This window comes from Saccopteryx leptura, chromosome 2 (assembly GCF_036850995.1).
Source record: "Saccopteryx leptura isolate mSacLep1 chromosome 2, mSacLep1_pri_phased_curated, whole genome shotgun sequence".
Taxonomy (NCBI): domain Eukaryota; kingdom Metazoa; phylum Chordata; class Mammalia; order Chiroptera; family Emballonuridae; genus Saccopteryx; species Saccopteryx leptura.
In genome coordinates this window covers 5,059,225-5,085,894 of record NC_089504.1, presented here as the reverse complement: position 1 = coordinate 5,085,894, position 26,670 = coordinate 5,059,225, and the positions used below count along the sequence as shown (strand labels likewise).

General features: G+C 52.9%; 1 protein-coding gene across 6 annotated transcripts in view; it reads left to right on the top strand.

Annotated features, from left to right (window-relative positions):
* Positions 1 to 26,670, top strand: part of PRRC2B (proline rich coiled-coil 2B) — a 99,203-nt gene that overhangs the window by 52,011 nt on the left and 20,522 nt on the right. For 5 of the 6 annotated variants that reach the window (XM_066366869.1, XM_066366872.1, XM_066366870.1 and 2 more), the window contains exons 6-16: positions 2,752 to 2,895; positions 4,622 to 4,863; positions 5,292 to 5,413; positions 6,061 to 6,203; positions 10,343 to 10,433; positions 12,264 to 12,456; positions 15,356 to 15,671; positions 17,170 to 17,357; positions 20,612 to 20,807; positions 22,963 to 23,179; positions 23,818 to 25,881. In XM_066366869.1, coding sequence (XP_066222966.1) covers positions 2,752 to 2,895; positions 4,622 to 4,863; positions 5,292 to 5,413; positions 6,061 to 6,203; positions 10,343 to 10,433; positions 12,264 to 12,456; positions 15,356 to 15,671; positions 17,170 to 17,357; positions 20,612 to 20,807; positions 22,963 to 23,179; positions 23,818 to 25,881 — 3,916 coding nt within the window. The remainder of the gene's footprint in view (positions 1 to 2,751; positions 2,896 to 4,621; positions 4,864 to 5,291; positions 5,414 to 6,060; positions 6,204 to 10,342; positions 10,434 to 12,263; positions 12,457 to 15,355; positions 15,672 to 17,169; positions 17,358 to 20,611; positions 20,808 to 22,962; positions 23,180 to 23,817; positions 25,882 to 26,670) is intronic. The other variant, XM_066366873.1, reaches the window with a different exon arrangement.

The following is a 26,670-nucleotide window of genomic DNA, read 5'->3' as shown; positions in this document are numbered from 1 at the left end:
AGTGAGAGGAGGGGAGAGAATAAAACAGACTCCTACATGTACCCTGACTGGGATCCACCCAGCAACTCCTGTCTGGGGCTGATGGTTGAATCAGCCAAGCTACCCTCAGTGCCAGGGCCAATGCTCAAGCCAGTTGAGCCACTGGTTGTGGGAGAGGAAGAGAGAGAAAACGGGGAGAGGGAGGGGAGAGAAGCAGTTGGTTGCTTCTGTTGTGTCCCCTGACTGGGGATCGAACTCAGGCTTAGGATGTCCGCACGTTGGGCTGACGCTCTGTCCATTGGGCAAACCGGCCAGGGCCAACAAACATTTTCAGGAGGACGTTTTCTGAGTTGATGTACTCGCTTCATGTGAAAGGTGGTTGATTGATCTGTGTCACCTGAAAAGACCAGAGGCCTGGTTGTGTGTTTGGGGCAGAGGCCAGAGGCTCATGGCACATGGGTCTGGTGCCAGCCACACCACCAACAGCTTGATCTGAGACCTTAGAAGCCTGATTTTACTGCCTCAGTTTCTCACAGCAGAGGACGAATGGTACGAGGGGTTGGTGGGTGAACATTATGGAGCATTGAAGCCTTAGCTGTGATACTGCTTTGTTTGAGATTTGAGTTCTGCCCTTTATTCTTTTATCTGTGGAGGATACGTTTAAATTCATACTTATAATAGTACCTTCATTACTGGTGAGGCAGATAGAAGTACTGGGCATTTGCTGTTGTGGTTTTTTTGAGATTTTATTTATTGATTTTAGAGAGAGAGGTGTGGGGGAGGGAGCAAGAAGCATCAGCTCATACAAGAGCAGTTGCCTCTTGTATGAGCCTTGACCGGCAAGCCTGGGGTTTCGAACTGGTTACCTCAGCATCCCAGGTGGACACTTTATCCACTGTGCCACCACAGGTCAGGCCATTTACTGTTTGTTTTTACTTCAAATAAACTACCATATTTCTAAAGCATAACTTTCATATTTCATTTTGTCAATTCTTTTTTTTTTCTTTTCTTTTTTTTTTTTCTTTTTTCTGAAGCTGGAAACGGGGAGAGACAGTCAGACAGACTCCCGCATGCGCCCGACCGGGATCCACCAGGCACGCCCACCAGGGGCGATGCTCTGCCCACCAGGGGGCGATGCTCTGCCCCTCCGGGGCGTCGCTCTGCTGCGACCAGAGCCACTCTAGCGCCTGGGGCAGAGGCCAAGGAACCACCCCCAGCGCCCAGGCCATCTTTGCTCCAATGGAGCCTTGGCTGCGGGAGGGGAAGAGAGAGACAGAGAGGAAGGAGGGGGTGGGAGGTGGAGAAGCAAATGGGCGCTTCTCCTGTAGTGCCCTGGCCGAGAATCGAACCCGGGTCCCCCGCATGCCAGGCCGACGCTCGACGCTCTACCGCTGAGCCAGCCGGCCAGGGCCCATCTTGTCAATTCTTAACAAACTGAAACGACTATGTGGGTCAAAGCCCCCCTCACAGAGCAGCGGGGCTCCCTTGTGACTTTTGGAGACTGTCTGTCAAGTTCATCACTGGAGAAGCATATATCCAGTTATCATCCTGGCAGGTTGATCTGACCCTGGACCTTTTTACTGAGTGGGATGCTGAACAGATTGCTGCCCGTGCTTCTGCACTGGTCCCCCTACATCTTTCTGGCAAAATCTGACCTAGTAACAGGCCCGTGAGTCAGTGGTGCCAAGAATAATACTGGGGGGAAACTTGGCTTGACTGTCTAAGGAGCAAGGCACGTCACAGGTGGCACCGTGCTGTGTGGCATTGCTGTCAGTCTGGGTGGTGCTGCCATGTGCTGTGTGTTCCAGATGATGGACTGGCTCCCACTCCGACCCTTAAATACACTTATGTGTTAGCTTCTTTTCATCCGGAAGCGACTGCAGTTTCCCAGGGCCACGTGCTGTGAGTGAGAGGAACGAAGTGAGGCCAGGCTTCTCTAAGGAAGTGTGCAGTGTTGGGGAGGCCATGAAAAAACAAAGAAGTCGTCCCCAGGTTTACAACAATGAAATGTGTGGCCTTGCAGGGCAGGAGAAACTTGGTAGGGAATGGTAAACTGCAAGGTACAGGCCAACGAGGAGGTAGTCATGGGTGTCAATAAATCTAGGGCCAAGGCCGTTGATGGGGCACCTCCTCTTGTCATCACATCTACATCAAAGCAGTTGAGGCCTAACCAGGCGGTGGCGCAGTGGCTAGAACGTCGGAATGGACACAGAGGACCCAGATTCGAGACCCCCCAGGTTGCCAGCTTGAGCCCAAGGTTGCTGGCTTGAGCAAGGGGTCACTCGCTCTGCTGTAGCCCCTGATCAAGGCACATGTGAGAAAGCAATCAATGAACAACTAAGGTGTAGCAACAAAGAATTGATGCTTCTCATCTCTCCCTGTCCCTCTGTCTGACTCTCTCTGTCTCTGTCACACACACACACACATAAAAAAGTTGACTTCATTGGGCTGATTTTGTCAAAGATGGCTCTTGTCCACTCCCAGGCCACCAGAAGGACCTTTGCTGACTGTCTTCTTCCAGGAGCTGGGAAGGACCTGGGCTGGAGCGGCTGTGATATCTTACCCCATGTCCCGTTGGGTAGCACCTGGGGATCCTCAGGGGGCTTTACCCACTGCGGCTCTCTGCCAGTACGGATGCCAGCACGGCCCATTTGCAATGAGCCCCCTGCCCCCAGACGCCTGCCAGCACTGCTGTCGGTGTGGAGTTGCTGAGAAGAGAGCTGCTGATGCCGCTCTCACTGGCTCCATAAGTCTTTCTGGTTTTCTTGACAGGTTTAAGGGGCTCAAGCCGACTGTTATCCTTCTCTCCCGAGGAATTTCCGACGCTGAGAGCAGCTGGAGGGCAGGACAAGGCTGGCAAAGAAAAGGGCGTCTTAGATCTGTCGTATGGGCCCGGACCAAGCCTCCGCCCTCAGAGTAAGTGAGCTGCAGCCCCCATCTGGGCACACGTGGGAACAAAAGCATTTCTCCTTGCCTTTCTGCCCCAAGAACTGTAACTCCTGGGGCCAGCTCCTGGCCTGGAAAGCAGGCTATTGACCCTTATGCCTGACCTCTGCATCTGTTGGACTTAGTCCTGAGGCTTGTCTTCAAGTCCCTCCTTCCATCCTGGGTTGGGTCAGGCCTGCTTGCCTTCCCAGCTGTCACTAGATAGTTAGTTCTGTTACCTGGAGCGGTCACGCCAAGGACGGATGGGCCATGGGCCAGTTAGTTTCCATGCTCCCTGGTTCAGGAGCTCATTTCCGAAACCAGCAGTTCCCAAGCCTAGCTGACTCTCGCCAGGATCACTTGGGGAGTTTGTTAAAGAGTGCAATTCCAAGCCTCCCCATCCCCAGCCAACTTAGGATCCCTGTTTTTTTTAATAATAGCCCGCTCAGCACTGGTCTCCATGGCCTCTCTTCTGGGGTCGGGCCAAGGAGTGGGCAGGAGTGTGGAGTGGTACTTGCTGGTAATGCATATTTCTTAGAGGCCTTGGGTGGTGGGAGTTTTAAGGTATCATTTAGCAGTGAGATCTTCTATCCGTTCTAACCAGAGATTCTGCAATGGCTCTTGTTTTTTGGGTGTGTGAGTTGGGCGGTGGTGCTTGATCAGGTCTTAAAATATGAGGGACTTTTGTTTGCTTATCTTACTTAATCCCCAAGGTGTCCCAGTGTCAGAGTTGATACCCTGTAATGAGATGGTCACTGAGCAGCTCTGCATAAACCATGCTGCCTTTCCGTGGCCTACTCCAAACTCAGAATCAAATTTCTTAGGCTAAGAGGAGTAATTTTCTGGGGTTCATTAAGAGGAGTTGCTTTATAGGACTATAAAAGTTCCATCTCCTCATCTGAGAAGATGAAGAAGCAGGTGGCCAGAGGGGTGACCACAACAGGGCTTGTCCAGGACCACATGCAAGGGGTTGAAGAGCTAGAGCGGAACTGAGTTTGTGGCTCCTGTCCCTAGGTCTCTTTTTCTCAGGTGTTATGTACTTGGGGGACCTTTCATGTTTCAACTCCTAACCAAAAGTTGACAGACAGTAGTCATTTGGCTCATAGAGTTTTTCCTGGGCCTCTCATCCCACCAGATCTTGCTACGGTTGGTGGTGGAAGCATGGTGAGAAGTTAGATGGGTGGTCGCTTTTCCACCTGTGCCCTGCAGGAGGTCTCCTTGGGGGCGGGGGCGGGCAGGCCCCGGTGGGCACGGGCGATCTCTCCGGCCAGAGCTGCCACCGCTCCAGTTAGAAACTGGGTCAGAACTCACTCTGGTTTTAATGTCAGGTCCAGTGCTGAGCACAGTGCTGACCCTACTGGGGCTGGAGGGTGTTTGTGGAAGAAATCACCCAAGGCTGTTTCCGTCGGCCTGCCTGATTTCTTTGGGGTTGGCTGTGTGGCTGATGTGGTTTCTTTTCATCAGGGAGACTGTGCCTTGTTCACACTGCCTTCTTTCTGGTGGACCTCATTTTGTATTGCTCCTACAATCAGACTTCCCTCAGCACTGGCCAGGTGTCTGCCCCACCTTCTCTGACAGACTTGACCAGTCAACTTGACTCTTAGTTTTTGGGGTTTTTTTTTTGTGAATGAGGGGGTCCCTTGACCTTCAGAACCTCATACAATCCCTCCTCCCCCCTCCTCTTTCCTCTCCCCTTTTGCCCCCTTTCAATTTCCAGATGTGACAAGCTGGAGGGAGGGCGGTGGGCGAAACATAATTTCTGCCACGTCTCTGAGCGCCTCCCCAACTGAGCTGGGCAGCAGGAACTCGAGTGCGGGAGACGGAGCCCCCTCCTCGGCATGCACCAGCGATTCTAAGGACCCCTCTCTCCGCCCGGCTCAGCCTGCTCGCAAAGGGGCTTCACAGTTCATGGGAAATGTGTACCACCCACCTACATACCATGATATGCTTCCTGCTTTTGTAAGTCTTCAGAGTGCTTTTTTTCCACGAGGTCGGCTTGCTCATGTTCAGCAGAACCTGCTCCACGTGGTTGACTGTCCACCCTAGGCCCCCTCCCGAGGTCCCGTGCTGCATACCCAGCCTTGGAGGTTTTGCGCTTTCTCTCACCCTTTTCAGGTCTGAAGGGCCTCTGGCTCCCTTCCCCTCAGGTGTGGGCAGTGTCTCAGCCTTGGTCTTTAGAGAAAGGAGAGACAGGTGTTCCCCAAGACAGTCCCAGAGTTACTGACAGCAGGAAGGAGTGGGGGAGACGGCAGCAGGGTCAAATGGGCAATCCCAAGACTTGCCTGTGTCCGTTCCCCATTTCTCCTTCTCCAGAGCAAATTCTAATGCAGTGGAACTTAGAATTCAGTCGTTACCAGAAAATCCTGTTCATTGGTGTTATGTTTCAGATGTGTTCGCCACAGTCATCAGAGGCCCAGGGCACAGTGGAACGAGGCTCCTTTCCCCTTCCCCAGCTCCGCCTGGAACCACGCGTTCCTTTTAGACAGTTCCAGCTGAATGGCCAGGACGGGTAAGGCTACTGCATTGTGGTCACGTGTAGAGACTGCCCTGGTGGTGATACTGATCAAGGTGACAGGCTGGCGAATGAAAGTGCTTTGTCTCCTGGAGACCACAGTGCACCCTGAGAACCAGCTCTCAGCCTCGGGTGTGTGGAGTGGCAGGACAGCCTGGCTGAGGGACGGGGTTATGAGCAAGGTCTGGCGGTCAGAGTCCTGGCACGTGCCGACTGCTGCTCTGCTGGGCATTAGCACTGAGCTCTAGAGCTGCAGGATGAGGCGGGACTTCTCTCTGCGGCGCATTTGGTCATCATGTATTTCTTTCCAAAGGAGATGGTTCTTTTGTTTCAATTTACATTTTTTTAAAAGTTTATTGATGAGAGAGAGAGAGAGAGAAAGATCAATTTGTTGTTCCACTTACACACTCATTGGTTGCTTTGTGGATGTGCCCAACCTGGATCTCACCCACAACCTTGGCGTACTAGGACAACACTAGCCGACTGCGCTGTCCGGCCAGGGCCGAAGGAGATGGCTTCAATATTAAGCGCAGACATGAACCTTTGCAATCTAGGACTTAGTTTTTCAGAGTTACTCGGTTTTGCTTCTGTGTAGGTGTGCACTTGACCCGAGCCCCGTGTCTGTAACCCCCCTCTCTCCCCAGAAAAGAAAACAGGCTGGGCGTGATGCGCCCACCCCGCCCCCTGCGGCAGCTGGCCGAGCGGGCCCCGCGGCCCACCATCATCAATGCCGAAAACCTCAAGGGGCTTGATGACCTGGACGCCGATGCCGATGACGGCTGGGCAGGTAGGCTGCGCTTCCCGGTGGGCTTGAGCCTGGTGGGTTAGAGAGGCGCCTCTGCTTTGCAAGGATGAAAACTGGTCGTGCGGTTCTCCGGGTGGGCGGGGATGCCGGCGTGGTGCGGGAGCAGCACCGATGCCCCAGCCAGATCCTTGCTGGTACCTGTACCAGTGGCTGCTGCCTGACCCACTTGGGTCTTTTTTTGGTCTTTGGTCTTGATCTTAGAGCTGTGGTAGATTTTGCTGTTGACATTTTTTAAAGACTTCCTTGTAATGGAAAAGTCAAACCAAGCAAAATACTGTAATGAACCCCCAGCTTCCAAGCACCACCCTTCTGCCATTCTTTTTATTTGTTTATTTTTTAATCAAGTGAGAAGCAGGGAGGTGGAGAGACAGACTCCCTCATGTGCCCTTGGGGCTGATGTTCTGCCCATCTGGGATCGTTGCTCCATTGCTTGGCAACTGAACTATTTTAGCACCGGGCAAGGCCATGGAGCCATCCTCAGTGCATGGAGCCAACTTGCTCATTTGAGCCATGGCTGTAGGAGGTGAAGAGAGAGGGGACAGGGTGGAGGAGGGGTAGAGGAGCAGATGGGCGCTTCTCCTGTGTGCCCTGACCTGGAATTGAACCCGGGACTTTCACATGCTAGGCTGATGCTCTACCACTGAGCCAACCAGCCAGGGCCCCTTCTGCCTTTCTTGTTTCTTTCATTGTACCTACTCTCCATCCCCCAGTCTGCTTATCTTTTATGATTATTTGTTTTCAAGTAAATCTTAATTACATTGAAAAACACACATCTTAATTGTAAAGTTTTGACAAAGGATACACCTGTGTAACCACACAGCCCTGGCGAGGTCGGGGACTGTCCCCTCATTGCCCCGCCCCTCCCATCAGCCCTCCCCTGACTGCCCAGGGCCTCCTACTCTTGCGGTGAAGCTGGTGAGGGTAGTTTTGCCTCTTACACAACTTCAGGCGAATGGAGTTACACAGCTTTTCCTGTGCTGTCACGGTCTTGAGATTCATTACTGTTGTTACATATCAATAGCTGCTTTTAGCCCTGGCTGGTTAGTTCGGTTGGTTAGAGAGGTTGCCAGTTTGATCCCTGGGCAGGGCACTTAAGAGAAAAAGGAAAGAAAACAGTTGCTTTTAATTTACTGGGATTATATTTTATTGTGTCAGTGTATTTTCATTTGTATTTCCATTCAAAAGTCCCATTGTGAGTAATATTTTCGTTTCTCATGAGTAAATATCTAGGAGGGGAAGAATTAGGTCAAGGGGCCCGTGTGTGATGAGGGTCACAGTGGACCACCCAGAGCTTCTCCCTGGTGGCCGTGCTGCTGCACATCCCCAGAAGCGAACACAATACTTTTCTGTTAGTCTTTGTAACTTGAGCCATTCTGGTGGGTGTGTAGTGCTTGATTGCTTCTGACTTGCATTTTGTGGATGACTAATAATGGTGGACACATTTTCATGTGCTATTTGGCTACAAGTATATCTTTTTTTTTTCTTTTAGTGAGAAGAGGGGAGGCAGAGACAGCCTCCCACATGTACCGCTATGGGGATCCACCAGCAAGCCCACTAGGGGGCAGTGCTCTGCCCATTTGGGACCCTTGCTCTGTTGCAACCAGAGCCATTTTTTTTAGCACCTGAGGTGGAGGCCATGGAGCCATCCTCAGCACCAGGGGTCAACTCACTCCAGTTGGAGCCCTGGCTGCAGGAGAGGAGGAGAAGAGTGAGAGAGTGGTGGGGGGAGAGAGGCAGGAAGGAGGAGGGGTGACGAAGCAGATGGGCACTTCTCCTGTGTGCTCTGTCCGGGAATTGAACCCGGGTCCTCCACACACTGGGCCAACACTCTACCGCTGAGCCAACTGGCCAGGGTCTCTTTTTATTCTTTTTGAGTGATATGATACAAGTCCTTTGTCACTTGACATTTCACAAATATATTTTTTCTATTGTCTGCTTTATATTTTCTAGCACTGTTTTGTTGAGCAGTTTTTAATTTTGATAGTGTTTTCTTGTTTGTTTTTGGAGAGCGAGAGAAAGAGAAACAGAAAAGGAGAGAAATGAAAAGCATCATTCGTAGTTGCGGGACTTTAGTTGTTTGATTGCTTTCTCATATGTGCCTTGACGGGGGTGGGGTGCTCCAGCTGAGCCAGTGACCCCTTGCTCAAGCCAGCAACCACGGGGTCATGTCGATGCGACCTCGGGGATTGGAACCTGGGACTTAAGTGTCCCAGGTTGGTACTCGATCCACTGCACCACCACCTGTCAGAGTTAATGAAGTTTATAAATTTGTGTTTCTTTCCTTTGTGTCTTGTCTAAAGAAGTCTTTGTCTCACCATGGCGGTGACATTTCCTTATGTTTTCTAGGTTGAACTCTTTGTGTTTGGGTCTATGATCCATGTTGAAGTAATTGATGTGCACGGTGTAAGATAGGAGTTGAAGTTTATTGTTTTCCACAGGATATCCATTGCTCCTACCCATTTGTTGTAAGAGTTTCCTATCCTGACTGTAATTTTTTAATTGATTTTAATTTTTAAAAATATATATATATATATTTAATTTTAATGGGGTGACATTGATAAATCAGGGTACGTATGTTCAGAGAAAACATCTCCAGGTTATTTTGACATTTGATTATACTGCATTCCCATCACCCAAAGTCCAATTGTCTTCTGTCACCTTATAGCTGGTTTTCTTGTGCCCCTCCCCTCCCCCAACTTCCTCCCTGTCCTCCCCTCTACCCCGTAACCACCACACTCTTGTCCATGTCTCTGAGTCTCTCTCTCTTTTTTTTTTTGTATTTTTCTGAAGCTGGAAATGGGGATAGACAGCCAGACAGACTCCCACATGCACCCAACTGGGATCCACCCGGCACGCCCACCAGGGGGCGATGCTCTGCCCATCTGGGGCGTTGCGACCAGAGCCACTTTAGCGCCTGGGGCAGAGGCCAAGGAGCCATCCCCAGCGCCCGGGCCATCTTTGCTCCAATGGAGCCTCGCTGCGGGAGGGGAAGAGAGAGACAGAGAGGAAGGAGAGGGGGAGGGGTGGAGAAGCAGATGGGCGCCTCTCCTGTGTGCCCTGGCCGGGAATCGAACCCGGGACTTCCGCACGCCAGGCTGACGCTCTACCACTGAGCCAACCGGCCAGGGTCTGAGTCTCATTTTATGTCCCACCTATATATGGAATCATATAGTTCTTAGTTTTTTCTGATTTACTTATTTCACTCAGTATAATGTTATCAAGATCCATCCATGTTGTTGTAAATGATCCGATGTCATCATTTCTTATGGCTGAGTAGTATTCCATAGTATATATGTACCAAAGTAATTGATTTTAATTTATTGTGTTTACATAGATTCTAGTGTTGCCCAAATGCATTTCCCCTCCCCCGTATTCCCCTCAACATCTCCTTTGTCCCCTCCCTACAGCGCCCTCCCCTCCCCCTTCCCTGCAGGTTTATCCCATCCTGTCATCCCCTTTCCCTCTGCCCTCTTTTCCTCCTGGCCTGACTGTATTGCTTTGGCACTTTTGCCAAAAACCAGTTGACCTTGGAAGCGTGGGTCTATTTCTGGACTCGTTTGTTCCACTGATCTGTTTATTCATCTTTATTCCAATACTACACTGTAGCTTTATAGTAAGTCTTAAATTCAGGTCATGTAAGTTTTCTTTTCTTGTTCTTTGTTTTTTATTTTTTTAGAGACAGGAAGGGAGAAAGATGAGAAGCATTAAGTCATAGTTGTGGCACCTTAGTTGTTTGTTGATTGCTTTCTTATGTGCTTTGACCAGGGGGCTACAATAGAGCGGATGACCCCTTGCTCAAGCCAGCAACCTTAGGCTTCAAGCCAGCAACCATGGGGTCAAGTCTATGATCCCACACTTAAACTGGCAACCTCAAGGTTCAAACCTGGATCCTCAGCATCCCAGGCTGACATTCTATTCACCGTGCCACTGCCTGGTCAGGCTTTTTTTTTTTTGAGAGAGAAATGGATTTGTTGTTCTAGGCATCTATGCGTTGTTCTGGTGGTGACAGCTGATGGTCTGCCTGGCTCCTCAGCTGGGCCAGCAGAACGCCTGACCACTGTCACTCTTAGAGTTGAAATTCTCAGTTTTTCTTTTTCTTCCTGGCCCACCTACTGCTGTAGGCCTCCATGAGGAAGTGGACTATTCTGAGAAGTTGAAGTTCAGCGACGACGAAGAGGAGGAAGACGTAATGAAGGATGGCAGGCCACAGTGGTAAGGCTCTCTGCCCCTGCTTGGGGCATGCTCCAGTACAGCCCTCTGCTGACCGGCACTGCTGTGTGGCGGTCACAGCACTGCTGCTGGTCGGTCACCGCGCCATGTGCGTGTCCTAGTGTGCAGCAGCCTCACAGGGCAGATGCTGTTGCACTTTGCAGACGGAGGAGTTAGCTACTGAGGATGGAACCAGGGTTTGCATCCAGGCACCACAGGCTGAGCCAGTGATTATAACCTTGTTTCTGTATTTCCCAAGTGTGTGGTGTAGACCACACACTCTACAGATTAATTATGGGTGTCATGCCCTAGAAGCCTTCTGTGGCCAAGCAGGTTTGGGAAACCACCAGAGCACACCTTATTTCTTCCAGGGTCACGCACAGCCTGGGACATGCGTGCAAACGCCTTTGGGGAGTCCTGGGGTGGGGGAAGCTGCGAGCAGGGTGTGCCAGGTTTCCTTAACACTTTAGACCCCTTTAATCTTTTCTCTCCTTTTTTGGATCACTTTATTGGACTAATTTTACTCAGTGCTCTTTGGAAAATATATTGTATTCAGGCACCTCTTGTTTTTATCATGATACCACTAGTGTAGCCCTTTTAAAATAGTACTTTTGGTTGCTTTAATTTGCCTTTTGGGGGGGGTACCAGCAAATACAAGCATTTTCCTTTATATAGCATTTCCTTTCCTATTTTCTTTGTATATTACCTGTTAGGCACCTTATGCTTTCCTTAAAAAATGTGATATTTTATATTGTTTAGATGTTAATGCTTTAATCTTTCTTTCTTCCATTGTCACTGATTGACTGTTGTGTAGTTGAGTCTGCATGTCTTCCTCCGCGTTGTTTCATCTCTTAGTTCGAAGCTCCCGCAGACGGTGCCCCTCTTTGGGAGGAGGCTGGTGCCGGTCACCGCCACGCCCTTGCTGGTGCACCAGTAATTCACTGAGACCCCTGTCATTTATTTTCATGCTGTTTGGTTTTTAGCCAGTTTTGGATGCACTGGGAAGTATCTGTGGGTCAGTTCTTGGAACACTAAGCTCAGAAGGAAACATGGCCAAGAACTTAAATCAAAGGCAAAGACATAAATTGTCACAGATTTATTGGAGCAGTAGGCCACTCTGTCTCTCGCCTTTTTCAGTGGATGTTACTTAACTGTTCAACTAAAAGACTTAGCCATGGGTTCTGGACCCAGCTTTGTGACTGGCTATGACCAAGGGCACTTCAAATTGAGGGTACCTGCTTTTTTTAAAATATTCTCTGAGCTGTTGATGATGCCCAACCCCCAGAGACTCCTGCAACAAGCTCCCAGTCCCCTGGGACATCTTTGTTTCCCCACCCATGATGACTCCTGAAACCTTGACTCCCTTGTTTCCGTTCCCGGTGTCTGGGGCCCAGGCCAGCACCCTTCCTCTCCCGGGCTGTGCGGAGGTCAGCCAGGGCGCCTCCTTCCTTTGATCTCACCCTCTTCCCCTTCACAGTGCGCCTTGCTGTCTTCTGAAGACACAGCTGTTAGCCCTCCCTGGGAGGACAGCTGCCCAGCCTCTCCAAGACTGTACAGCTCTTTCCAGTGGAGGCAGTAAGGCTCTCCTCGGCCCCGGTAGAGGAAGTAGTGGGTGTGCAACATCCTTCCTGGGGCTTTGTGTTTAAGAGTGATTTGGTAAATGTTGGTGTTGAATTTGATGTTCTGGGCATGTTTTGTCACCCATACCGGGGTGGGGAGTTAGGTCTGTTCTGATGAAGGAAGTGATGGAGTGACAGGTGGTTAGGGGTCTCTGACTAGTAACATCAGTGTTGGGCTGGCGGGGGAGCTAACACTCAGTGCGGTTTGTCCTAGGAACAGCTGGGACCCGAGAAGGCAGCGGCAGCTGTCCATGAGCTCTGCGGACAGTGCCGATGGCAAGCGTACTCAGGAGGAGGGGAAGGAATGGGGCGAAGCAGTGGGTATGACTCGGATCGTCCGGAAGATGCCAGAGCCCCAGCCACCTTCCAGGAAGCCTCACAGCTGGACGTCAGGCCCTGACTACCAGGTACTGTGGGCACCGGAGGCGCTCTGCATCCCGGATTAGCTGCAACACACAAACACCCTCTTCACATGCACTGACCAGGGTTCTGAGTAAAAGGCCACAGTGGGGCATCTAGTTGGCTGTCCTGTTCCTGAGTTAAGTGGCTGGGTTTCTGAAAGTCCTGGGTGGACATTTTTCTCTTTCTTTAGTTTCAAAAGTTTCTTTTGAAATTTTGAAACAGGGACATACTTAGACAAATAAGGTGGGAATAAGGACAATACAAAGAGCACTTCCTCTGAGACGTTTGAAGAGACGTTGCCCACCTGGTTAGGCACGACCACCAGAGTACTGCGGTGTGTAACACTTACCAAGGAATGACATTCCTCCTAGGTGGCCACAGGCACAACCAGGAAAATAGCATTGCTACATCATTACTGCCAACTTTTATCTGCTGTCCCATTAATGTCGTCTACACAAAGGACTCCAGTTCCAAACCACATCCTGCCTTCATTTCCCTGTCTCTGTTGTCCCATCATTTGGGAGACAGCCCTTCCTTAACTTTCACGACTGATGCTTTTGAAGATGAATAGCCAGTCACTTTGTGGTATGCACCTCAAATTGGATTTTTCTGGTCCTTCCTTGTGAGTAGATTCAAGATTTCCTTTTCTGGCTAGAATCTCCCAGACATGACACTGTCTTCATTGCACCCTACCAGGTGACCGCGACTCCACCCTGTCCGGCTCCGACAGCCTTCACTTTGAGTTTTTGGTTCAGGTGGTGTCTGCTCGGTTTCACACTGTGGGGTTCCTCTCTTCTGCATTTGTAATCGATAGGAGTTTTGTGGAGGAGTATTTTGAGACTAGGAATATCCTATTTCTTATCAAATTGAGAGTTTATTTGTATCAGTGAGTTAGAGTCAGTTTCTCTCATTTTGAAGCTCAGTTTGTCTTTGGCTTGGCTGCTGGGATCCTCTTCACGCCGGTGCCGGGGCCCTTGCTCATGGCTCGTCTCTTCGTGTGCAGTCCCTTGCTGTCTGAGCTCCTCTCTCCCCATGCTGCCTTGGGCTGGAGGCGGTCCTTACTGTTTTGAAACTGATGTGTGAGCATGAAGGAGTGCTCACTGCTGTTGGGGCATCACTGTTCCCGGGCCCTCTCAGTGTGAGGCACACACACATTTGTATCTTTATTATTTTTGTATTTATCTGCATAGAAAACTCTTTAAGTCACAGTGATAGCTTCAGTTCCACAGAATTCATTCTAGTTGTCCCTAATATTTACACCTGTTCAGTCGGCCCTCTTCTATGTGACTGGTCCCCCACTTCTGCCCCCACCCTTGCCCTCGCACAGATGCCCTTCTCACCCACTCAGATGTCAGAGCCTCATGTGGATGCCCTGAATTTCCCTGTTGGGCTGTGTCTTAAGTATTTCCTCCTGCACATGGACACCCTCCTCACCCTGCCTGGGCTCTGACCCCTGCTCCGAACCACCATGACTCCATAGCACCAGATGCCTCACCTCATGACTTAGGACAGAATTGTTTAGGAGGGGCATAACTGGGGATGGTAAAGACAATACGTTATTATTTATTTTTAGCAAGAGAGACAGAGCTACAGACAGGGACAGATGGGCAGGAAGGGAGAGAGATGAGAAACATCAATTCTTCATTGTGGCATCTTGGTTGTTCATTGATCACCCTACCATATGTGCCTTAACCGGTGGGTGGGGTTACAGCAGAGTGATTGACCCCTTGCTCAAGCTGGCGACCTTTGGGCTCAAGCCTGTGACCATAGGGTCATGTCTACGATCCTACACTCAAGCTGGTGAGCCCACACTCAAGCCAGATGAGCTCATGCTCAAACCAGTAACCTCAGGGTTTCAAACCTGGTCCTCTGCATCCCAGTCCAGTGCTCTATACAGTGCGCTACTGCTGGTCGGGCTAATTTTTAAATAAAAAGTTTATTGATTTTAGCGAGAGAGGAAGAGGGGAAGAAAGAGACAGGAACATCCATCTGTTCCTGTATGTGCCCTTGACTGGGGATTGAACCAGCAACCTCTGCACTTTGGGACGGTGCTTTAACCAGCTAAGCTATTCGGCCAGGGCTGTGTGGGGTATTTTTTGTTTCTTTTTTGTTGTTTTGTATTTTGTGTGTGTGTGTGTTTGATGACTTGACCGTTCTGCAAATCTGTTTGATTACCACTCCACACAGGAAGCTGTCCATTTCTGATAGAGCTCATGGAGTTCCGTGGCTGGCTCATCGGGGCTGTCACGCGTCCTGCACGTGCTTCCCTCCCGCACACCAGTGAGAAATCCTCCCTGCAGTGAGGCTTTCGCGCTTCCTCTTTGGCCCCTGGGTGTTGTCCAGTACTGCCCCCATTGAGAGGCTCGAGACTCAGGTGGATGGACTACCCACAGGAGATGGTCTTAGAGAAACATTTTGTTTCTGTATAAAGGATCGCTATGGGTTTCAGATTTTCATGGCTCCTATAGCAGAGGTTTACGTACTCACAGGAGGAGCAGGGCAGCTTCTGTCTGAGAACTGGCCAGTGTGTGCTTCTCAGCCTCTGTGTACTAGCTACAGGAGCCTGATCTTAAGTGCCCAGCAGGAGCGGTGCGAGCGTCCATGTTCTGTCTCCTCTGTGTCAGTCCCCGTGCGGGTGCTTTGCAAATGGTTCAGGGTATCTTCATAATCCCAGGGCTTCCTGTGTTATCCCGGTTTGCAAATGAGAAGCTAAGGTACGGAAGGTTGGCACCTGCCCAAACCTCGTTCCATATAGTCAAGGGTAGAGGAGGAATAAAACTCAAGTCCGCCTCGTGCACTACCGCAGCCTCTCAGAGGTGCTCAGGGTCCTGAGAAGGAAGACGGACCCCGTATTGGTAGTTGCCCTGTCTCCTGGTTCCATCAGAGGCTTACTTCTCTTCACAGAAGTCCTCAGTGGGCAGTGTGTTCCAGCAACAGTCTGTTGAGGACAAAGAGGACAAGCCACCCCCACGGCAGAAGTTCATCCAGTCCGAGATGTCCGAGGCCGTGGAGCGGGCCCGGAAGCGCCGGGAGGAGGAGGAGCGCCGAGCCCGGGAGGAGAGGCTGGCTGCCTGTGCCGCCAAACTCAAACAGCTGGACCAGAAGTGTAAGCAGGCGCAGAAGGCCAGTGAGGCCCAGAAGCAGGTGGAGAAGGAGGTGCCCCGGTCTCCAGGCACCGAGAAGGTGCCGCCACAGGAGAATGGCCCTGCTGTCCGCAAAGGTGAGCGGGAGGACCTCCTCCCAGGAATTGGAAACCCGGGCAGCTGGGTTCACTGGCTTTTGTTTGCATCTCCCTGGCTTTCTGCCTAGCACAGCCGGTGATTACAGCTAGAGGGCATTGGGAAGCTTCGTCGTTTAAGAGTACAGCCTAGGTGAATGCCTGGATTCACGTCCTGTTTCAGCTGCTAACACTAGCTGGCTCCACGCCTCACTCTGGGGCTTATTTCCTTCTCTGTCAGATGGGGTGACAACAGCGTGTCCCTCCCGGTGTGCTGGGGCCCCATGAGACGATGTGCATAAAGCACCTTGCACAGGCTTCTGAATATAGAAATCACACACGTAATATTACCAATGTTGTCGTTATCACTGTTACCGTTACTCCGACTGCTTCAGCAAAGATGCAGGCGCTGCAGGACTTAATAGAGGCACAGGGCCCTCCTACATGACGTTGAGAAAAGCTCTCCCAGGTGTTGAGAGTACATTTTCCGGTGTCTGTTCTAAAGGGAACGGATCGTGTGCCTGCGTGAGAACCTGGATGGCGCTGTGGGGGGGAGAGTGTCCCTTGCAGCAGTTTTAAAGAGCACGATCATTCTGTGTTCTTTGTGACTTTCAAAAGTCAATAGAAACCACTCTTTTATAGGAGAGAAGGGCCTGAAAGCCTCTCAGAGGGGGTCTTATTGCTGGTCTGGTAGCCATTAATGCCCTTTTGGGCTGGGAAACTCAAAGGGACGGACCGCTGTCCTGTTCGTTTCCTTTCACTGAAGTCTGAGCAACCCTGTGCCAGGCCTTGGCCCTGAGGCGGACGGCAGGGGTCCAGGAAGCAGGTTGCTTTGGTGTGAGTACGGTCAGTGGATACTGGTCCCCAGGGTGGGCTTGAGGCTCTTGGGACTCGGGCCGAGCCTACAGCTCCCCTGCGCCCACTGCCCTCTGCGGGGTTCCCCTGTGAGGCTCTGCAGCGGGCCCCTCTGCCATAGAATGAAGAGTGTGAGTGTCAGCGACTCCGGGGAAGAAGCATGCGCAGTGGGTGGGGGCAGAAAAGAAGGGAACTTGAGAGAGAAGAGTGGTGGGAAGTTGTGTGGAGCATATATTGCATCTCAGCTGCTGTTTTAAGTACATTGTCTAGATTATCATTTAATTTTCACGAGCCCCATGGGGTAGGCACAGCTGCTGTCCTTTTTGAGGTGAAGAAACGGGCAGAGAGGCTGGCTTGCCCGTCACGGCCTTTGGTTGTGTTGAGTCATGCCGTTGGGATGGTGGATGTGTGGGCTGTCATCGAGCTTCTGGCTGCTGTCTGGTTTCCTGGGGTCCTTTTTAATGGAACCTCTCACCTGCACCCAGGTCCTGGCTCCACCGCTGATGCTGTGACCTCAGGTGCTTCACCTGATCTCTGGACCCTTCATTTCCTGTAAAGCAACATTGATGTGGGGGCCCGTGAGCCCAGGCCTGTGAAGCGTTAGCCGGGGTTCGAGCTCACTGGCCATTCTCTATTTGTTCTCTAGGCTCCCCCGAGTTCTTTGCCCAGGAAGCCTCCAACACGTTTTCAGAAGAAGCCCCCTTAGCCCCTGCAGCTGTGGCTCAGAGTGGCAGCGGTGAGGAGGGGGCCAGGGAGGCTGGGTCCCCTTCGCAGGAGTTCAGCAAGTACCAGAAGTCACTTCCTCCCAGATTCCAGCGCCAGCAGCAGCAGCAGGTAAATGGGAAGACATTGAGATGGTCCTAGAGAATGGAGCTGACTGCTGAGTGTTGTCCTCTCTCCCATTCCCCGTGCCCCGTGCCCCGTGCCCCCTTCCATAACAACAAACCGTAGTCCACTCACATCTGTCCTACTCACATCAGGGATGTCAGGAGCTGCACCTCAAAGCTTAGGGCTGTGGTGGATCAGCTCTGACCATCATTTCTCCAAGTGATGTCTCCTATTAGTAGTTCAGTAACCCTGTTGTCTAAAATTAGTAAGGGCGTGTGCTGTGTGCCTGGGACTTGGTATCGTTAGCTGCAGAATGGTTTTTTCATGAGCACAGTACACTGGCCACTCTATGGACCGAAAGACATGGCTTTGTAGGTGTTGAACCAGAGAGCTGTGAATCCAGTCGAAATGGTGCAGCTTATCCAGTTGTGTATGGCCTTGGACAGGTCAGTGTCAACCAGGAAGAGGGAGTACCTGCCGATCAGTGTGGCTGTGAGGGATTTAGGACACCTGTAACTGATTTGTCAGTATCATTTTTATTGGTGTTTCATAAACCTTGGAAGGGACTTATCTTTTGCCCTGAACACGATCATGTGGGTAATGGTTATAGTCATACCCAGTCCCTTATAAGCCTGGTCATCTTGTCCAGCTGGAATCACTCATTGGCAGTTTTATAGGAGCATGGTGTGTGTGTGTGTGAGAGAGAGACAGAGACAGAGAGAAGGACAGACAGACAGGGAGAGAGATGAGAAGCATCGATTCTTCGTTGCAGCACCTTAGTTGTTCACTGATTACTTTCTCATAGGTGCCTTGATGGGGGAGGGGGCGGGGCTACAGCAGACTGAGTGACCCCTTGCTCAAGCCAGTGACCTTGGGCTCAAGCTGATGAGCCTTGCTCAAACCAGATGAGCCTGCACTCAAGCTGGTGACATGCAGGGTCTCAAATCTGGGTCCTCTACATCCCAGTCCAACACTCTATCCAGTGTTTTATGGGAGTAATAAATGAACAGAGTTATTACTGATGAGCAGTGCATTTTGGTGGGAAACTGAAATGATACGTAGACATTACTTAGGCCAGCAGCTAGGTGTGCAGTAGATGATTACATTAATAAAAAGTGTTTCAAAATATGTGTACCCTGTGGAAACAAATTGAGTCTTGAGCCTCTTCCTAGAATCTTCTTTAGTTGTCTTTAGTACCTGCCCCCAGGTTCTCTTTTGCTTGGGCTCCTAGGAAGTATTCCAGGAGCCCAGAGGGTCCCCCGCTCTGAGTGAGAAGCTACTCGCACGCGTTTCAGCGTTCAGGGTGGGTGACACGGCAGTTACTTGTACAGTCCAGCTACGACAAGTCTATTATGGGGTCCTCGAATGGGAAAAGGTATGGAATTAAATAAATAGATAGAGAATTAAAGATATATACATAAAGATGGGTTCAGGAGGACCGCACGGCGAACAGTCTACTGCTCCTAAGCCGATGCAATGGCGGCTCCCAAAGTGCATCCGTTTTTATTCAGGGGAAAAAAAATGTGGTCCATTAGCAATTTAATTGTTTCCAAGACAACTCAAAGACAACCCCCACCATACCATTCAAATCCAACTTTACACCAATAAGAAACTAGCTTCCAGGCCTGACCTGTGGTGGCGCAGTGGGATAAAGCGTCGACCTGGAACACTGAGGTCGCCGGTTCGAAACCTTGGGCTTGCCTGGTCAAGGCACATATGGGAGTTGATGCTTCCTGCTCCTCCCCCTTCTCTCTCTCTCTGTCTCTCTCCTCTCTCTCTAAAAAAATCAATAAATAAAATATTTAAAAAAAAAGAAACTAGCTTCCAGCCTCTTCCGGAGAACAGGGGTGGGACAAGCAAGAATCAGGTATAGCTCTTTGTTAACCGGGCAGGTGAGGTGGGGGGTTAGGCCCGGCACCTCTGTCCCCAAGATATCCAGATTATAAAAATACCCTGCTTATCTTTCGGTCCCCAACAGTTACTCCTGGCCGGGGGAGAAGGACTGACTGGCAGATCTCTATAGAGTCGCTTGAGCCAATCACAGCAGTAACAGTTGTCCTAGGCAGTTTTTCTGGGGGGACAATGATGGGCAGGTCTTTCCTTTAGAATAGAGGGTCTGGAGGCGCGAGTCTGACAGACTTTGAGGTCAGGTTCTTTAGGGACCTGGGATCTAGACATGAGTCGCTGTGGGGAGAGGCCCACAGTCTCCAGTGCAGCTGGGAGTGCTCTAGTTATTGAATGCTGAGCGCTAGGCGCCTGCGTGGGTGGAGCTGTCCAGGGTATCTAGCCAGGCTACCGGCCAGTAGGCAGCCTTGTTTGCAGGTTAGAAGGGGCGGGCCCGTTGGTTCTCCTAGCTGACTCTGCACCTGGGAGGCAGCCCCAGAGGTCTCTGCTGGAATGGAGCAGGGTCTGCACTGAGCCCTCTCCAGGCCCTTGATGTTGAATGTTCTATGATGCTTCTGGTAGGGTGCAGGGAATACCACCATGAACTCGGTGTAGTCCCTTGTGATGCAGTGAGCCAAAGCAGCCATAGAAAAAAATGGCCTGTTGGCACTACGAAGAAGTACAGGCTGTAAGAATAGGGGGGACCTGGTCTCCAAGGGAGTGGCAACAGGCTTCCCAGAGGAGGTGCTTTTTAATCTGAAACCTAAAGAAGGACGGTGACAGCGGGTTTGGGGATGGAGGAAGTGGAAGCCCAGAGTGGTCCAAGGCCTTAAGTGGTAGGCGGTCGTGTGGAGCAGAAAGCCAGGCCAGTGTGTGAGGTGAAGCTAGGAGCGGGGGCAGTCTCGTAGGACCCTGTCGCTGACATGACCCTGTGGAGAGCTCTGGAAGTGAAGCACGGGTGGACACGAGCAGAGGGGTGTGTGCGTGTGCGTGTGTGTGTGTGTGTGTGTGTGTAAAAGGTCCCTGTAGTTGAGTGGGGACAGTGGAGAGAGGAGGAAAAGGATGACCATCCTCATGTGTTGTAGACGGGGGTGCTGGTCAGCTGTGCTCCAGGGGAGTGTGTGATTAGTGAGGGAGAACCCAGTCTGCCTGTGTTAGAGGATCACGGGGCTCCCGCTGGGACAGTGGCACAACTATGCATCCAGTTTTGGGAGGGACCGCAGCCTGAAGGAAGTAACACACGGGGCCTCCCCTTGGGCAGCTGCCCATCCCTCTCATCTCTTCATCTCCTCTTCTGGCTGGGCTTTCTGTGCCCCGGCTGGAAGAGGGCGTGTGCGCAGGGCGGGCCTCCGCCTCACTGGCCTCTCCCTGCGCAGGAGCAGCTGTACAAGATGCAGCACTGGCCGCAGGTGTACCCGCCCCCGTCCCACCCGCAGCGCACTTTCTACGCGCACCACCCCCAGATGCTGGGCTTCGACCCCAGGTGGATGATGATGCCTTCCTACATGGACCCACGGATCACGCCCACACGGACCCCGGTGGACTTCTACCCCTCAGCCCTGCACCCCTCGGGTAAGTTCCTGGAGAGCCCCGGACAGGGCGTTGTGACGGTGGTGCCCAGGAGTCAGACCCCTGGGTTTCACTCTGACCTCGACACCAGTCTGAGTTTTAACTTCCTTGTTTGCCAAGTGCGGGTATGATACTAGTACCTGTCACAGCAATTATTGGAAAAAGTCCTAAGATCATATGTTATAAATTAATTTAATCTCTTCTATGTCATCATCCCTTTTTACCATTCTTAATGTGCTTTGTGTCGTCTCTGGTTTTTTTTCCCTTGGTTAGTCTTCTTCAAGGTTTGCCTAATTAATGCCATTTTTCAAAGTCACTTTGAGATTTCTTTTTATTTATTTGTTTATTTTTAAGTGAGAGGAGGGGAAATAATGAAACAGACTCCTGCATGCACCCACACCGGGATTCTCCCAGCAACCCCTATCTGGGGCTGATGCTTACAACTGAGCTCTTTTTAGCACCTGAGGCAGAGGCTTTATGGAGCCATCTTCAGTGCCTGGGGCCAACTTGCTCAAACAGTGGCTGTGGGAGAGGATGTAGGGAGGGGGAGGGGTGGCGAAGCAGAAGGTCACTTTTTCTGTGTGCCCTGATCAGGACATATACATACAGGGATGACACTGTACCACGGAGCTATCCTGCCAGAGCCAACAGCGGTAGGGTTTTTTTTTTTGTTTGGTTTTGTTTTTTAGATAGGGACAAGCAGAAAGGGAGAGAAATGAGAAGCAACATTTTATAATTGTTCATTGATTGCTTTCTCATATGTGCCTTGACTGGGGGGCTCCAGCTCAGCCAGCGTCCTTGGGCTTTAAGCCAGCAACCATGGGGTTATGTCTGTGAGTCTGCGCTCAAGCCAGATGGGCCTGCACTCAAGCCGGCGACCTTGGGGTTTCAAACCTGGGGCCTCAGGGTCCCAGGTCTTCACTCTATCCACTCACTGCACCACCGCCTGGTCAGGCGAGCGTGTGGTTTTCTAATCTGCCTTTTGGCTGGAGACATAGCCCTTTGAGAGCCTTTGCTTTGGGGAGCCGCTCGGCTGCAGCTCTGCGTTGTCCAGAACAGCCTCGTCCCTGTGCTGAGAGTGTTAGAGCCCAGGTTACAAAGACTGACAGACATCTTTCCCTGCTCCCCTCCGGGAAGTACCAGCTCATAGCTCAGACCTGTGCCCGTGGTTTCACCCCCGGTGGGGGTCCTGTGTTATAGGGGATACGTGACTTTGCAAGCAACAGGTTTGATATATTCTGTCCAGCGTTTTTGTGGGAAAAAGTGTTTTTGGCAGGATGGCATTTTCAAGTAATAAAGCTCTGCCGTATTGCCAAAAGTAAGTCAGTGTCCAGTCTTGAGCAGTTTAGCCTGTCTCAATCAACTCTTGGTCATGATATATAATTTTAGGGTTCCAGGAAGAGTACCAGCCACCACTTGACTCAGTCTGACTCCCTAGTGGAGGCCTACAGCAGGACCACGTAAAAGAAGAGCACAACAAAGCTTTTGGCTACTCATAAGCTTTGTGAAGAAAACAATGTGAACAATCAGATCCTTTTTTCCCTCCACAGACTGCGGCCCAGTGAGACCTTTAATATCATCTGCACTCACCTAACCCCCTTATTTGGCAACTGGGTGGAGAGGCCGCAGAGGGGGTGCAGTTTCCCAGCTAGTTTGTATCTGTGGGTCTGAGGGGCCCTCTTTATCCTAAACTCGACCAACCAGTTACCAGTTTGTCATTTGTGCATCACGTCCCGCATTCTTGTAGGAAATGTAAACGCTGCTGTTTATCTTAGGGTTAGCAGTGAAAGAACTATAACCAGAGTCCCTTGGTCAGTGCCCTTGCCCAGGTTCTGTATGGCTCTTGGCGCCACTTAGAGGCTCGCTGCTGGCAGGCTGCCCTCGCTGGCCTTCTGCTGCCACAAGGAGCTATAGTCGGTGTTGCCAGTGTCCCTGTGCCAGTGTCATGTACCCTCGCCGCAGGGGTCCTTCGCCTGGAAACAGGCTACACTGTGCAGGCCTCTCAGCACCTCACATGGCATGCTGTGGCTTCAAAGGTCCTGTGGTCAGAAAGGATTCAGGTCCCAGGGATGCTAAGCAGGAAGCGCCGTGTGCATGTGACAGGGTAACACAGCGTGGCTTTGGGATTGGGATGACAGAGACCAGTTCTCTCCTCTAGGACTGATGAAGCCAGTGGTGCCCCAGGAGTCCCTCAGTGGGGCTGGCTGTCGCTCTGAGGATTCGAGCCGTGTCCCCCCACTGCAAGAAAGAAAAGTGACTGCCATCGACCCAGCCCCAGTGTGGAGCCCCGAGGGCTACATGGCATTGCAGAGCAAGAGCTATTCACTTCCCCACCCGAAATCCAACGACACTCTGGCCATGGACATGCACGTCAGGTGAGACAAACTTGGTCCTACTGACCGCACCCGCAGGAAGACTTCTCTGAGGGGCTCTGGGAAGAGGCACCCCCGGGAGACACTGCCCAGGGGGTGCGGCGTCTGTGAAGGGGCTGCAGTGCCCTCTGGAGAGGGAAGTGACGAGGATGGCTTAAAGGCTGTTGTGTGAGGGGTGTTTATCTGATGGTGGGACCGAGGCCCAGGAGAAGCCATGGGTCAAAGGCCAGTCGCGGAACCAGGAGTGGGGCGAGGGAGCGGGACTCAGGGCTGTCAGGTGGGCATGAGCGTGTGGGGCGTGGCTCCTTCCTGTGAGGTGAAGCCAGAGCGCCCAGACTTCGCGGACTCCCGGGCTCCAGCTTGTTGCACGAAGCGGAGGACTCCCCAGCTGTCTGTCTCCAGGTGGCACGCTGCACCCACCAGCAGCCATGGCCTTCTTCACCCGCTGGATGCCAGGGGCCACCGACCAGACGTGGCTCAGCCACTCTGACACCTGTCTAAACATAGAGGAAATGTTGGTGCTTATGTTTTTTTTTTCTTTTTTCACATTTTTTTCTTTTTAAAACTAAGCTCTGTGTTCAGCATGGAAAGCAGGAACCAGGCTCCAATCACGTTGACTGATTTTTCTGGTTCCTTTTCAGGAATGAAAGCTCTTATTCGGCCTCCCCCGGAAGGTCAGGGGGCGTAAGCGCCCAGCGTGATCTCCTTGAGGAGAGAGTGGAGGAGTACTTGTGTGCTTTTGACAAGAAGGCCCAAGCAGACTTTGACAGCTGTGTCTCTTCTCAAAGAAGAGGCCAGGAGCTTTTGTTCCCCTCCCAAGAAAGTGTGCAGGAAGCAGGTGCTCCTGGGGGCCACACCCCAAACCTCAGGTGCTCCCCACTGGAGCCCGACTTGACCTCTGCTGAGAAAAAGCCGGAGTATAGCAGTTGGGACATTACCCATCAGCCCAAGGCCGCTGACACAGCCGACGGCGTGGAGAAGGAGGGGGCCCGGGGGGAGCCGCCTTTTGACGTCTCCTCCTGGGAGAAGGAAGGGAGCCCCCACAAACAGCCGTCCGTGGAGCCCGAGTGGGCACCGGAGCCCCGGGGTTCCGGCAGCCAGCAACAGGAGCAAACCAGCAGGACCCGGAGATCGGGGCCCATCAAGAAGCCCGTGCTAAAAGCGCTCAAGGTGGAGGACAAGGAGAAGGAGCTGGAGAGGAGTAAGCAGGAGCCGGGGGAGGAGGGCGCTCGCCCGGCCAGGGAGGAGGCACCAGGCCGCCAGACCGACGAGGACGAGGACCAGGAGAGCGACCCCACACTGGCCAACGCCTCCTCCTCCGCCTCCCCCTCGGAGGCCCAGGGCTCAGCCCGCACCCGCTCGGGATGCTCAGCCAGCAAATCTGAAGAAGACGAGAAGCCGGACCGGGCCTGGGAGCCCAGAGCCTCACGGGAGCCCAGCGATACGCCCCCTACAAAGAGGAACAACTGGATCTTCATTGACGAGGAGCAGGCCTTCGGGGGCCGAGGGCAGGCCCGGAGCCGAGGCCGCGGCTTCCGCGAGTTCACGTTCCGAGGTCGGCCTGCTGGCAGCAGCGGCCCAGGCCTCTGCGGCGGGGGTGTCCTCGGGGCGCGGGGCATCTACACCAACAGCCAGAGGAGCTGCCGTGGCCGGGGGCTGCGAGAGTTCGGTCCGCCCGAGGACTTCCCCAGAGCCAGGCCCCGACGCCGCATCGCCAGCGAGACCCACAGCGAGGGCTCCGAGTACGAAGAGCTTCCCAAGCGGCGGCGGCAGAGGGGCTCAGAGGGCGGCCACGAGGGCTCGCTCCTGGACAGGGCGGATGGCGCCTCAAAGAGGGGCGACTTCAGAGACTCCTGGCGGTCTAACAAGATGTACTCCGACGAACACAGCGGGCTGGAGGCAAAGAGCAGGGGCCCACGGGCCTTCGGACGAGCCCTCCCTCCCCGGCTGACCCATTGCGGCTATGGACGGAGAACCTTCGTGTCCAGAGAGTCTGCCCACTGGCAGAGCAAGAGTCCTGGTGCCAGCTGGCAGGACCACAGCTCCCCCGACGCCTGCAGCGCCCGGCGACCTGCAGACAGAGACTACGCCCCAGACGCCTACAGACCCTCGGACTCGTTTGGTGCCAGGGGCTTCGAGGACAGCCGCCTGGAGGATAAGAGGGCCTTCCTGCAGGATGAGCACGCGGCAGATCCCGAGAACACCGAGAACCGGCCCTTCCGGAGGAGGCGCCCCCCACGCCAGGATAAGCCCCCTCGCTTCCGGCGCCTCCGGCAGGAGCGGGAAGCCTCGGGCCTGTGGGGGCCCGAGGACGAGCCCCCTCTGCTGGCGGGCCAGTGGCAGGCCAGGTCCAAACTCTGTCCTGGGGACAAGAGCGCTGCTGCGGGCCGCAGGTCCCCCGAGCTCTCCTACCAGAACTCCTCGGATCACGCCAATGAAGAGTGGGAGACAGCCTCCGAGAGCAGCGACTTCAGTGAGAGGCGCGAGCCTGGCCCCCAGGGGGATGGCGGCCTGCCCGGGGCCGGCCTGGCGGAGAAGAAGGAATTGGCCAAGAGGAGCTTCTCCAGCCAGAGGCCCCTGGTTGACAGACAGAGCCGCAAGCTGGAGCCGGGGGGGTTTGGGGAGAAGTCTGTTAGGCCAGGTGGTGGTGACACTTCTCCCCGCTATGACAGCCAACAGAGTGGGACGCCTTTGAAAGCCAAAAGGTAAAACAAAAACCACCCCCGGGTCCTTTCTGTTGCTGTTGTGTTCAGCCAGTGTTGAGCAGCACCTCATGCATGTTTGCCCCGGCGCTGACGGCCCTCGCCCGCCGGCCCGTGTGTGAGCGTCTCTGCCACTTGCCCTTGCACCGCTTGTCTGCTTCTCTGTGGCCTTTTGTTGTTGTGGCTTGAAAACTAAAACCAAAACTTGAGTCCCCACCCCCGTGGTCCTCTTACAGTGGCTGTCCTAGCACCTGTCCCGAGGGTTCAGCCTTCATGTGTGCCTCTTGGGTCCCCCTGGTGAGCACCACACAAGCCACCAGACAGTTCTGCTGCACGGCTGCTGCCTGGCCCGGCAGCGGCTCCTCCTGAGCGGCTCTGCTGCCCGGCAAGGGGCTTAGGTTCTCCTTTGGGGACTCCCGCCGCGGCATGGTAACAGACGGGCAGCAGCAATAGGGAGTGGCTGCCCGAGGCCTGGTGAGCACCTCTGGCCCGGAGTCGGAGGCTTTGCTGTGAATGGTCCGCGTCAGCTCTGTGCCCCCCCCCAGGCTGGCGGGCCAGGGGAGGGCAACAGTGCAGGGCGTTGGGCTGCAGCCTGGCCCTCAGCATGCTGGGGCAGTGCTTGCCCTCCCCTCGGCATTTGGGGCACAGAAACCAGGCTGTGGCTCTTAGCTGCAGGAGGAGCCCAGGGCACGCTGCTTCCTTGTCAATCAGGACTCAGATGCCAGGCCTGGCTTTGCTTCTGACTTCTGCCCCGAGAGCCGGTGGTAGGACGAGGCCTGGGCGTCCTGCAGG